The sequence below is a fragment of the Musa acuminata genome, chromosome BXJ2-5 (assembly GCF_036884655.1).
Source record: "Musa acuminata AAA Group cultivar baxijiao chromosome BXJ2-5, Cavendish_Baxijiao_AAA, whole genome shotgun sequence".
Lineage (NCBI taxonomy): Eukaryota > Viridiplantae > Streptophyta > Magnoliopsida > Zingiberales > Musaceae > Musa > Musa acuminata.
The window spans coordinates 12,867,313-12,879,594 of record NC_088342.1 but is presented as its reverse complement, the minus strand read 5'-3'; the positions used below and the strand labels follow the sequence as shown (position 1 = coordinate 12,879,594).

Here is a 12,282-nt window from a genome sequence, read left to right as displayed (position 1 = left end):
ATGGGGGCAAAGAGAGCATGATAAGTTTATGGAGGAGGGAGGAGGGAGGAGGTGGAGGCGCAACGGGGAAAGGAGGGAGTTGTAGATATAGCATAGGAAGGGTCAATAAGAGTTTTGTATATATATATATATATATATATGAAATATTATAATAAAATATCAAACATCATGATCAGACAAGTATCACATTCTAATGTTGCTCTCTCTATCCAAAATGTGTTCTGCCTAATAGCATAAACTTTTTAATCCCAAATAATCGGATGAGTCAAACTAAAATTAGGCTTATCTATTTCATAATAAATCTCACATGATATTAATAATTTATCATCACAAATAGATACATTTTAGTTAAATATTAATTGCAAAGGAAGCTCGAACCTAATCGTTTAATAAATTATCTGAACCATTTAAATAAAAAATTAATTTATTAAATTCATTGCTCAGTAATTTATCGAGTCAAGTTATAGTAGATTATATTTAAATTTCTGAGCATCACAAAATATTTTTTATGTATTATTCTTTAATTACTATTATTATTTTTTTCTCTCAAACATGTCAACCAAGTAAGGACTTAAATAGATGATCATAGCATCAAATCCCATCTTTACTGCTTCCCCCATGCTCTTCAAAGTAAAGCAGAGCTTGTATCAGCAGCACCTCTTCTTTGTTGTCTTCCGAAATAGGTTCAAATCAATTTTGCCAAAATTACGTTTAAATCTACAGTTTCACTTCAACTCGGCCCAAATTACTCACGAAAATGGGCTCAAATTAATCACAGTTACACTCGAACTCGGCCCAAATCGCTCACGCTAGCCCGGCCGGCTTCTACGGCCAATTTCCAAGCCACGCACCCGCGAAGAGAGGGAAAGCTTCGAGGTCCGGCCGTTCCCTTTCGCAGTCCCCGTCCCTAAATCTCGCCTCCGTGACAGCATCTTAGACGAATTTGCGACCGATCGCAGGTGATTCTTTCTTCGTCATTCCTTTCTCTATTGCGCTCTTGTTTTGGCCGATGACTTGCGTAATCGCATGGACTTTTCCTTGTTTTGTTTCGTACAGTTCCCGTTTACAACATCATTTTTGGTCCCTAAATAGTTAATCGGTTGCTTTGTAATTCGATAATATGTTAAGTTGCCGTCGAGAGCATCGAAAAGGGCTTGTCGGCGTCGTACGCGGGAAGATGGGATTTTCTTGGCCTCGAAAGGTCAACAAAGATAGGTTATTTTATGCCGTGTGAGAAGCTATGCGTATTTCTTGATTTTAATTCGTGGAGACTAATAGCGTTAGCGATCATGAAGTTCTTTAAGGTGCATTGTTGTGATTGGGATGATTAACCAGTCATTATGCACTTCTTTATTGCTTTCCTGAGGAATGATTTCCACACGTGTTAGGGAATGTCTTATAATCTCAGGAATCGCAAATTCTGGAGTAAATGTTCTAAACGATGACTATATACTCATGTAAATCGTTTATTATGTGTTGTACTTGTACGAGATTCCATGGAGAGGCGTTTACCATATCGCCAAACTTTCTTACACGTATTAAGAAGTTTGTGAGTTAGAGATGACTTATGCTGCTGAGTCCATTGTTTTTAATTTGGGATTGTTTTATTGTTTGACAATTGTCATGATTAATTTGTAAGCAAAAGGTAATAAAAAGGAATTAGATGGAGCTTAGCAAAAGAGACGAAGAAGAGCTATGCTGAAGTATATCGTTTATTTAAATCGATATACTCATGTAAATCGAAGTATATCGTATACTCATGTAAATCGTTTATTTTGAGGCGTACTTGTAGAAGATTCCATGGAGAGGCGTTTACCATATCGCCAAACTTTCTTACACGTATTAAGAAGTTTGTGAGTTAGAGATGACTTATGCTGTTGAGTCCATTGTTTTTAATTTGGGATTATTTTATTGTTTGACAATTGTCATGATTAATTTGTAAGGGAAAAGTAATAAAAAGGAACTAGATGGAGCTTAGCAAAAGAGACAAAGAAGAGCTATGCCCAAGTATATCTGGAGGCCTTATCATTTATGTTTCTTTATGAGGAAATCATGCAGTTTTTAGTTTTCCCCTGCCCGATAATTCATATTTGCTGAGTGTTTCCATTACATAAGGAACATCTACACTGGTTTCTTTTTAGTTAATATAAGTTTGAGGAAGGGATCTGCAATATTAAGAACTAGTGTAGGCAAATATTTTTCCTTTTTGAAACTCCCATATGATGGCATATACAGGAGACTTGTAACTAGTAGGAAATGGTCCCTTTCCCTCCCATGGTTCAAGGAATCTTTTTGAGTCTTGTTTGATTCTTGTTTGTGATGACTCCTGTTCATTTTTACCATCTCATCCGTGAATGCAAATATTGAAATGTTTGCTCTCAATTACTGACACAATTTGGTCATGGATCTTTATTATGATTAGACACCTTATTTCTTTGTTGCTGACATTACCGAGAGAACAAATGTCAAACCAGTAAGCATCATATGAACTTCCCCTTGGTGACTCATTTCAAAAAACTCATAGGGATGTTGTCCGGTCATGCTATTGGTTTACATGAAACAAGTGAATCTGATGAGCTTTTATTGGAAGATCCTGTGTCCGAGGTTGGTGATGAGGAAGAGCTTTCTGGAAAGGTGTTGTTTGCAGCCTCATTTGAGGAGCTTGCTAAAAACCATGTGCAGTATGATACAATTATATGGGTTCTAATTTCACTGTTGCTTGTTTTGGCCTGGGGAGTTGGTATTATCATGCTCCTATATCTGCCAGTTAGAAGATATGTGCTTCAGAAAGATATTTCTTCACGCAGACTTTACGTCACATCCGACATGATAGTTTACAAGGTACTAAAAATGTTCCTAACCACTTCTTCATATTCATTTTGTTCTGAATCCATGACATAACATTCAACGATTTTCAGGCTACTAGGCCATCTTTTTTACCATTTTTAGGCTTGACTAAAATCGAGAAGCGCATCCCCCTTCATCTAGTTATTGACATCATAATTGAGCAAGGTACATCTTTTGACCAGGTCAATTATCTTATTGTCCAGTTTCTTCATGGAGTATGTTGTTTGTTGATGTTTGTGTCATATTTATGTTTAAGTTTGCTTTCAAGGAAGCTTCGCACTTTTGTCCATAATCAATGTGCTACAAATTATATGCATGAAATATATGAAAGGATTTCAGACTTTACAAGCATGTCATTAGGCCATTCTAAATTTGAATCAGCATATGATAACACAATTCAGAGCTTTGTGAGATCTTAACGTCTCTAACAACAGGAGCTGTTAAATTTCAACCGATGACTTCTCTTCTCATCTAATTGTGGCTAATATAATATATTTATATTATCCTTCCAGAGGATATTTCTATGAATTGACTATTGAGTTAATCTAGGTCTATACCTATATTATTGATTATGGTTGTTTGTTTCCTACTCGCTCAAATTTTGTGCAGCCCCACTTGACCTGTCAATTGTCTTAGGAATTAGGATTGTCATCATTCTTGCAATCTAATACTCAATGCAGCTCGAACTCTGTTTTTATTTTGAATTTTGTGATTTTAATCTGTGACATCTCATAAATCATGAACGAGATCTTCCATATTCTAGTTGATTGTTGCGATCAGGTTCTTTTGTGGTTTGCCTTTCTTCTCATTATTCCTTTCATATTTTTTCTTCAAATTTTTAATGCCTTGGCTGTTGGATCTGCTTTCCATGATCCGTGTTTATTTTTTAGTTATTGTTGTTACGTCATAACCTATTAATGAAAATTGATGCATCACTGAGCTTTCTGATTGCCATCAAAGTCAGTTCACCTTGCATTTTGAAGTAGCATGCATGAACTTTTAACTGGAATGCCATGAGAAAGTTGTCCAAACAACTTCTAACGAAGGTGGCATGGATCCAATATGCAGAATTCTGAAATGAACTTGTAATTTCTGAGAGGGAACAATTTGGCATGCTGAGTTTTGTAATTCTTTCTAAATTGTGATTCTATAAAAGATCTCTGAGTTCCCATTTTATTTTTCTGTGATGTTTTCATTTTTGAAATGAATATGAAGTTTCTCCTAAAGCTTTTAACTTCTTAATACAGCTGTTAAGATGATATTTCACATTTTGGCTATTTAATTTATCTTCCAGTTATCAGGCCATGAAAAATTTGAGGATGTTTCTTGTCTTTCTCATTTATCATCCTTCATGTTCTTCTGTGTTGAATTTCATCAATTGTCAATTTTTTAGACCTCAGTATGCATCTAAAATTATGTGATAGCTTCTGAAAGTCATTAGCTGATGATTTCTTTTTGTAATGCTTATAGGCTGTTTGCAATCTAATTACGGAATACATACTTTTAGGATTGAAAGTGTAGCTTATGGAAAAGCTGCACCAGTGGATGAACTACAGTTCCAAGGTGTCTCCAACCCAGGACTCCTAAGAAAGGTATTTGTTAGACTAAACAGCTTCGCCAACATTTCCTGATAATGGGTAATTGGCCATGTCTAGGATGTTTGTTAATCTAACAAGAAATATCCATAATCTGACTCCAATTATTTTATGAGTACGATTGGAGAATAATATAATTGTTAGATGGGAAAGTAATGGTTTTATTACATGATTAAATTACGACAAGGAGTATATCAAACATAGATATATATGGGCGTATACGGATAACATGTTTTGAAGTGGCAAAAATAGACCATTTTGATGACATTGAGGATCATATGGATGCCTGTTTTATTAGTTGTGAACCACAATTATCATATACTTATAAAATGTGATTAGATTACAACTTTAAATAATTTCTGTTGTGGATTTATTTTCACCATGGAACTTACCATTTGGTATCTCCAGGAGGGCATCATATGGATAGCATATTGCAATCTCATGGTCAACTCAGTGTGGTGCTTTTTTATATACATCGGCATGGTGTTGATTGCTTCTTGCAGAACACCCATTTTTTTTCGAGAAAAGTCTGATACACCTAGTACTCAGTTCATCTGAGCTCAAAATAGCCATAAGCTGACAAGGTAATGGAAAGATCCATAAAATGTCCTTACAAAATTTAGAATGAGAAGCCAGTCAATGAGCACAATAATTAGCCTCTCTAAAAACATGATTCACTGAAAATGTGTCAGTTCAAAAAAAAAATATTATTAACTAAGTTAGTCAAAAACCAAGTGGGCTGCTCTTTCATTTTCAGGATTTTAGCTATGCAATTCAGCATCTGTTTCAATCTGTATTCTTTGTGTTCTCTCAGCTATTGCAACCTTAACACGATCCTTGATTGCCAGTAGTTCATTCAAATATGGTCCTCCTTCAGCAATAAATCTGTCCCCAGCAAGTAGGCAATCACCTTCACTATTTCTCAATAAGAAACCAGCTCCTCCAACCTGTCCAGACACATCAAATGCTCCATCAGTGTTCAATTTTATCCAGCCCAGAGTTCTGTTTCATTCATTAGGATTGAGTTCTATCATTTAAATTTCCTTTAGGTATTTGGGGATGTTTTTATCCGCCACCCATGCAATAGTCCTATAAATAATTGAGTTGGGGTTGCATTTCACCTCTAGATACAACTATCATTCCTAGCCTTCCATAACAACCATAGACTATAACCATAGACTATAAACTAATAGTTTCTGTTTATAGAAAGGCCATATCTTGCAGAACACCTTTACCTGCATGTTTTTGCGTTAAATTTCAGTGATAGAATTGATGTGTTGTTCAGAGCATTTATGAGCCTGGCAGTTTCTTTCTGTTTGTGAAAGTTTAGTCTTCACCATGCAGACCATTATTGGCCATGTTGGATCCTGCATTTTTGAGGGAACTTTTAAGACCGAGTTGCAGGAGTTATCCTAAAAATATTGTGTGGGCTGAGATCTGGTCCCAGAGAGCAAGGTTTTAAAGGATTGATTGGTGCTCTGATTGCTCATGATGGTTGTCAAACATTCATCATTTTTTGACATTGCCTTCTTATATTGTTCACAGTGGTGTTATGCAAGTGATAATGCATAATAACTGGTCCAAAGACCACACATCATAGATGGAAATTTGAAGATAACTGATTTGTAATTCATTGGAATGTGAGCATTTCAATTATTAGGCAGCATTATTTGTTGAGCCATGGTTTTCTAGATAGCCAACCTAAGTAATTGCATGTTGTGACAGCTCGCAGAGAGCAGCTACCTTTGATTATATGTGTTGCATAGAAAACTTTGATGTTTTAAACAAGGTTCGCAATACCGTACCGTACTGGTGTTTCGACCTGGGCTCGGTACCGGTACGGTACGGTATACCGAGCGGTACACCCAGGTGTTCCGAGCGGTACACTCAGGTGTTCCGAGCGGTATACTCAGGTGTGCCGAGTACTGTAGCACTGCTACAATGCTACAGTGCAATTATACCTGTAACAGGCGGTCCGCGTACCGGCAACCTGTCGGACCGGTACGTACCGCCCATACCGGGCGTTACAGTTCGGTACTGTAGACCATGGTTTTAAATATACGGTACAGGAAAAAAAATCCTATTTTCAGGTTTTACATGCTTCTTGATTGCTCTCACTGCATCTCGTGTTGCTATTATATTATTGGGAGGGAGGTACTTTGCTAGACCAAGTTATGGCAGTCTGATAGTAATATAAAGTGTTATCATTCTTTTTTGTTGAGGAGTCATAGCTGAACAGATTTCACCCAACGATGTAAAATTGTGCTCTCTCATGCCTGTGGTTCATGATGTTTCTGTAGATGCTACTTTTGCTGGCTTATGGAAGTGACCTAGGATAGAAGTATATTGAGGTTGGTCTAAGCAAATAAGACTTGTTTTGTTCTGAAACTTAGTTTAACATCAACAGATAGACAACTATATATGACGCTTCTAGTCTATCCAGGTATAAACCATCTGTTCAGTTCACAATATGTTTGTAAATGCATCTTTGTAGTGCATTTCTGGATTAAGTTTTCTGGAACAGTGATTGACTATTGATTTTTCCAGTTCATTTAGTAGTTACACTCTTTGGGCCTTTTGCAATGTTCTAACTTCTGAGTCTCATGACTATAGATTTTGCCAGTTCATTAATAGTAATATGATGCATTCTTGGATATTCTTATGGGCTCAGCTTTTCCAATATATAATTGCAATTGTGTAGGTTATTATTATAGAATCTACAAAGAGTATTCGAAAAGTTGGTAATAGGAAGTCTGCCATACTGCCTGGGGAAGGAATGTCCACACCGACTAGTTTGAGATCATTGGCTGATATTCCACCTCCAAGTAGATGGCAATCTCCCAGCATGAGGGTTAGTTTTCAGATCATAGCTCGTCACCACCTTTAGTAATTCAAATTGTTTTCTGTCATGCTTCTTCAACTGTGCTTTTGGTTCTTTCTCCTTATATACCTTTTTTTTAACTGAATATAGTGTGACATTGAAGGTTGACCTTGGTGTCACTATCATGTTTTTCTCCATCTGTGTCTAATCAATTTTAGATGTTCTTTTATAAAAGATGGTCTAATGCCAAAGTGGATTATTAGCTGTCTCTGCACTAAAGCTTATAAGAGCAAACAATATGATGTAGAGCATGACTAACCTTTCGGTGCATAAATAACTATAGTTATTTTTCCTTCAATTTTCATTCAATATTAGATAGGGGGTTATCAGGATGGAGATGCCTAGTGTTCAAGTCTCAACCTGATAATTTATTTGTTTAAAGTTGAGGATCCATACCCAAAATTGCATGTCCAATTTGGATTTTGGGATCCATTGCCACCTTGGTCATGATATTATTTCTTTATCATAGTTAAAGATCTGGATTTGTCCTATAATGTTGGAATTTCCTGTCTGGTTATTATTACATTGGCACTGTTAGGAGTGAACATTTTGTGCTTTTTATGCAATGCAAAGTTTTTTTTTTTTTTTAATTTAGATCAGATAGAACAGGTATACAAGTAATGTGGATTAGAGATCTTGTGATAACGGAAATCAAGATATGATGTTTGACATTCAAGTTAATTGCACATTCTCTCGAGAAAAATCATATGTCCAGTGTTGCATGATTGTTGCGAGTCAATTCATGACCAAACGAAATTTTGGCCTCTTTGATTTCATGACTAGAGGATCCTTCACCTGTTAGTACCAACCACACCCTTTTTTTCTCTTCTAATGGCAAAGTCTGGTGGTATACTGGTAGTACATATGATTTCCACAATCCATTCCCATGCATGAAGTAATATATGTTTATTTCATTATAGAATCCCGAAAATACTATGGAATTAAAAAATTCACAGGTCAAGGCTTCACCAAGACGCCCTCTTTTCGAGGCCGGAGGCGTAGTGCCTGGTGACTTGTTGCTACATAAAATTGAAGAAGTCAAGCGATCTGTGAAAGTAAGAAGTTCCTTTTTTTTCAGCTTAGTTTGTTTTTTACCCTTTCTTTAGATCGCAACATATTTAATTACATTATTTGATACCCGAACCTTTGATGCTTATATTACCTTTTCTTATTATGTACTAGCAGAAACTGGAATCTGTTATTGCGGGATCACATTCACAGGCATCACAAGATGACTGCTAATCATCAAGATCAAGAAGTTTCTTTGCGTAAAATGTTTGCCGAATGCTATTTGGGTTCCTATAATTGTTGTAGTGCTTAAAATAAGATTTGACATAAATGTTGAACTAATAATTACCTTTTGCTGTTCGTTGTACGATGCACACTTGGCCATTGTATTCAGTATCTCCTTGCATGCTTTGATGCTGTCAAATTGGTAGCTTACTGCAATCCTCGACCCCATGTCGAAGTGTCTCCTGCAAGATGGCAGCAAACATATAAGTCTAGAAAAGTAGTACCAAAATACGTTAATGGTCTCCTTTTCGCTGTAGGTCCACTCGATGCCTACTTCCTTTCGGGCGTTTACTCCCTCTTAGGCACCACTCTCATGTCAAGCATCAGATTGCAGTGCTTGTGATGCAGTCATGGGTAAAAAAAGAAGAACAGCAGCAACATTCACTTGGAAAGAACAAAAAACAACATTGTGCTGCTTGGAGGATGAAATGAAGAAGAGGAGGGGAAGCATCCAAAAGTAGTAGGTACAAGACAGACAATAACGATTTCAACGATGGCCAGCGGAGAGTTGATATCGAGGAAGAACATCCCACTGCTTGCAAAGTCGATCCGAAGTAGCAGCAAATATGCATGTCTTCCAACCACGTGAGAGAAGGAAACCCATAACCAAGTACAGCCGACACTGATGGTGATCATTCTATATCTTCAACGACGAATGAGGGCGGAGTTGACGCCGGAGATCACTTTTTTGTGTGCATTCTTGAGAAGCACGCTTGTACCACTTTCCCTCGATTACATCTGCTCTCTCTACCCTAATAGTCCAAAAGGCTAACACCGCTTTTCTGCGGCCACAACCCCAATACTCGGATTCGCATGTCCCCGACAAGAGAGCAATCCGAACGCCAGACGATGAGCGACAACGAGAGAGCTGCGACCAAGTCTTTGTCAACTTGTTGGAATTCTTATTGTTTGTTCGATGGGCAAATCGTTGTTCGCTTTAAATCTCATACATGGTTCGCCTGTTTGCATGACAGAGGCCAGAGGTCCTCGATCCAAGACGAGCATAGCTATGGGGTGCAGGAAATGTGAGAAGCCAAGGGCGACGCATAGGAAGGGCTTGTGGTCGCCAGAAGAGGATGAAACATCGATAGGCATGGCCATGGTAGCTGGAGCTCACTTCCCGCCAAAGCTGGTGAGTCTCTGCGATTCCGTGGTAAAGGGGAAGAAGAAGAGGAGGAGCTCAAGTTTGATTCCTAACTTGAGCTTTTCATCATGTTACAAAGTTGCACTACTTTTGAGTGACGGATGGGAATTCTGGAGAATCAAATTGCATTTGCAGATTCATCTCTCGAGTTTGTATGTGCTACTCTCAGGCTTGCGACGAAATGGAAAGAGCTGCAGACTAAAAGAGGTGGCTCAATTACCCGAGGTCAGGGCTGAAGCATGGTACCTTTTCTCCTCTGGAGGTGGAAACCGTCGCGAAACTTCATTCTGTGGTGGGAAACAAGTAAGCATTCTCATCACATTTAAATTTGCGCGAATAATTAGCGTAGATTTGGAATTGTGATATTTCTGATCTCCAACCGAGATCTTCTGAATGATTTCGTGATACTAATACCTTGGATGAAGAATCCATTTGCCTATTTATTGTCTATCATCTCCAACTTAAAAGATCACCTCTGCTTGGGTCTAAGAACTGCATCCTCCCTGGTTCTTAAAGAGGATTCTTCTGGTCATGCATCAAAACCATTCAAGTCACTCAGCAACACAATGTCATACGACAAAAAACAGAACTAGATCCTTGTTCTGGATATGAGTTTGTGAGTATTATTAAGCTCCAACCACCACTTCGTTTAGGAATATGGTGGCGATGGGGTTATGAAATCAAGGATGTGTGAATGCATTCCAGTGGAGAGCCTAACAATTCATTCATTCATTCATTCATTCGATCCGTGTAACTTCCTTGTTGTACTATTATACATTACATATAAACGAATGCCCTGAGACACACACAATCAACATGGATCCATGATCCTTGGAAAATTCAGTGAATAAACGAAACACGAAACGTAACATTCATCGATGTGGTTTGCAAAATTTAGCGTCATCCATAAAAAAGCTAATTCTTGGGATTTGGGTTTGGGTTTGGGGTCCAGAGTGGAGGAAAAGCCACAGGAACTCGGTTACATAGCTCTCCCCTTCACAATATCGATGCTCATCTCGCTAGGGTCCGTCGCCTGCAGCTCCACTTGTATGCCATCGAGCTCCCTCTTGAATCTGTCCTTGGAACTCGCATACAGCATCTTGCTCCTCACCTTTGATGAATCAGGGGACCTGCACAACAACAAACTGGTCCATGTCATCATCAACCTTATGATGAGGTGCAGCTTAAAGCTCAGCAACCTTCTTCTTATGATCATCTTTGGGAAGACCAGACAACTGCCTATTTCTCAGAGCTGATCTTGATAGCAGCAATTAATTAGTTGGATGAAGGTAGAAGAAGAATCATATTTCTCTATTGATGAGGTGACACGATTATTATCTATCAAACTGATCATCCACATTATTGCCTCATGATTCATAGTTTTCACATTTTCTGCGTCTACCTCTCATCTAAGATCATCACTCTGATAGATACTGAGCCATATTACGAATCATGCACATCGAATTGAAACTGTTCACTGAACCTTCATATGATGAATTATTGTTCTCATTATGAATATTACATCTATCTATCTATCTATCTATCTATCTATATATCTAAAGAAAAGAGAAGATCTTGTTTCTTGTATCATAAGAGCAAAGCAATTCTCTCGATCTAACATTTTGATCACTAAGATAACTCATGCAAACAATATTCATGTCAGTCGAAAACAGAAACTGTTCAAAGAAAATGATCGATCATGACTCACGGAGGATGATTAGTTTTCTTCTTTTGAAAAAAATTATAATTTCATGAGCTTTTCGATGTTCTACAAGAAATGTTGTGGAACCAATTCCTCCTTCTGGAGGAGTGATGATCGTGTCGCTTTCGGGAATTCACACGGTGCAGTTCCTTACCATGCAATGAAGAAGATCTTGCTCTTTTGGCAGTTCTCATCGGTGACGAAATCAAAATCGAAGACGGCATAGCGGCACTCGTTGGGCGGAAAGCATGCAGTGAAATCATCGTAGCTCTCATCGGGCCGACCCAGCTTCTCCACCATGACCTGCTGTATCTTCTCATCGATCTTGAACACGATGAACCGGAAGTTCCTCTTGGCCTTCAGCTCCAGGAACTTGAGCTTGCACTCATCATTCACCGCCATTCCGGATGCGGAGTTCGCCTGTGCAAACTCACGACACGAATCATCAATTATTTATCAGCAACAATCGATGATAATGCTAATTATTCACAACAACAACAACAACAACAACAACAAATCTGATTTGTTCATATCAGAAAAAAGAAGAATTGAGTTGATTTGCGTATGGATGGCTATGAGCATCCTAGTTCATCATCATTGGTTCCATGCGGAGCCTAAAATATGATGCTAGGTAGGTAGGTAGGTAGGTGATCAAAGCCATCGAAACATAGAGAAGGGAGATGCATGCTCACCATGCTTTCTCTGCAACGAGGGATGAGCAAGCCCAAGGAGGATGAAAACCGGCAAGGAAAGAGGAGGAAGAAGAAACAGGGGAGGGGGGAGGATGCAGTGATCCTTGGGATGACTACTTAAATGGCAC

The 12,282-nt window shown here is 38.2% G+C and overlaps 2 protein-coding genes across 4 annotated transcripts; one reads left to right on the top strand and one right to left on the bottom strand.

The window, feature by feature from the left end:
- The first annotated feature begins 830 nt into the window (after positions 1-830).
- On the top strand, positions 831-8,755 carry LOC103973272 (uncharacterized). Of its 3 annotated transcripts, none has more exons than XM_009387787.3 (7): positions 831-959; positions 2,525-2,841; positions 2,919-3,012; positions 4,318-4,439; positions 7,144-7,293; positions 8,244-8,378; positions 8,509-8,755. In XM_009387787.3, the coding sequence occupies exons 2-7, from the start codon at positions 2,527-2,529 to the stop codon at positions 8,563-8,565; spliced, it is 873 nt and encodes a 290-aa protein (XP_009386062.2). In that variant the 5' UTR covers positions 831-959; positions 2,525-2,526; the 3' UTR covers positions 8,566-8,755. The 3 variants fall into 3 exon arrangements, with proteins under 3 accessions (XP_009386062.2, XP_009386060.2, XP_009386061.2); XM_009387785.3 differs by having other exon boundaries at positions 845-959; positions 2,423-2,841; XM_009387786.3 differs by having other exon boundaries at positions 846-959; positions 2,423-2,841; positions 8,280-8,378.
- A 1,888-nt stretch (positions 8,756-10,643) lies between these two features.
- Positions 10,644-12,282, bottom strand: LOC135611713 (actin-depolymerizing factor). Its single transcript, XM_065107362.1, has 3 exons — positions 12,155-12,282; positions 11,617-11,882; positions 10,644-10,890 (listed from the first exon to the last, which is right to left on the bottom strand). Exons 1-3 carry the CDS (start codon positions 12,155-12,157, stop codon positions 10,740-10,742), a joined length of 420 nt encoding a protein of 139 aa, XP_064963434.1. The 5' UTR covers positions 12,158-12,282; the 3' UTR covers positions 10,644-10,739.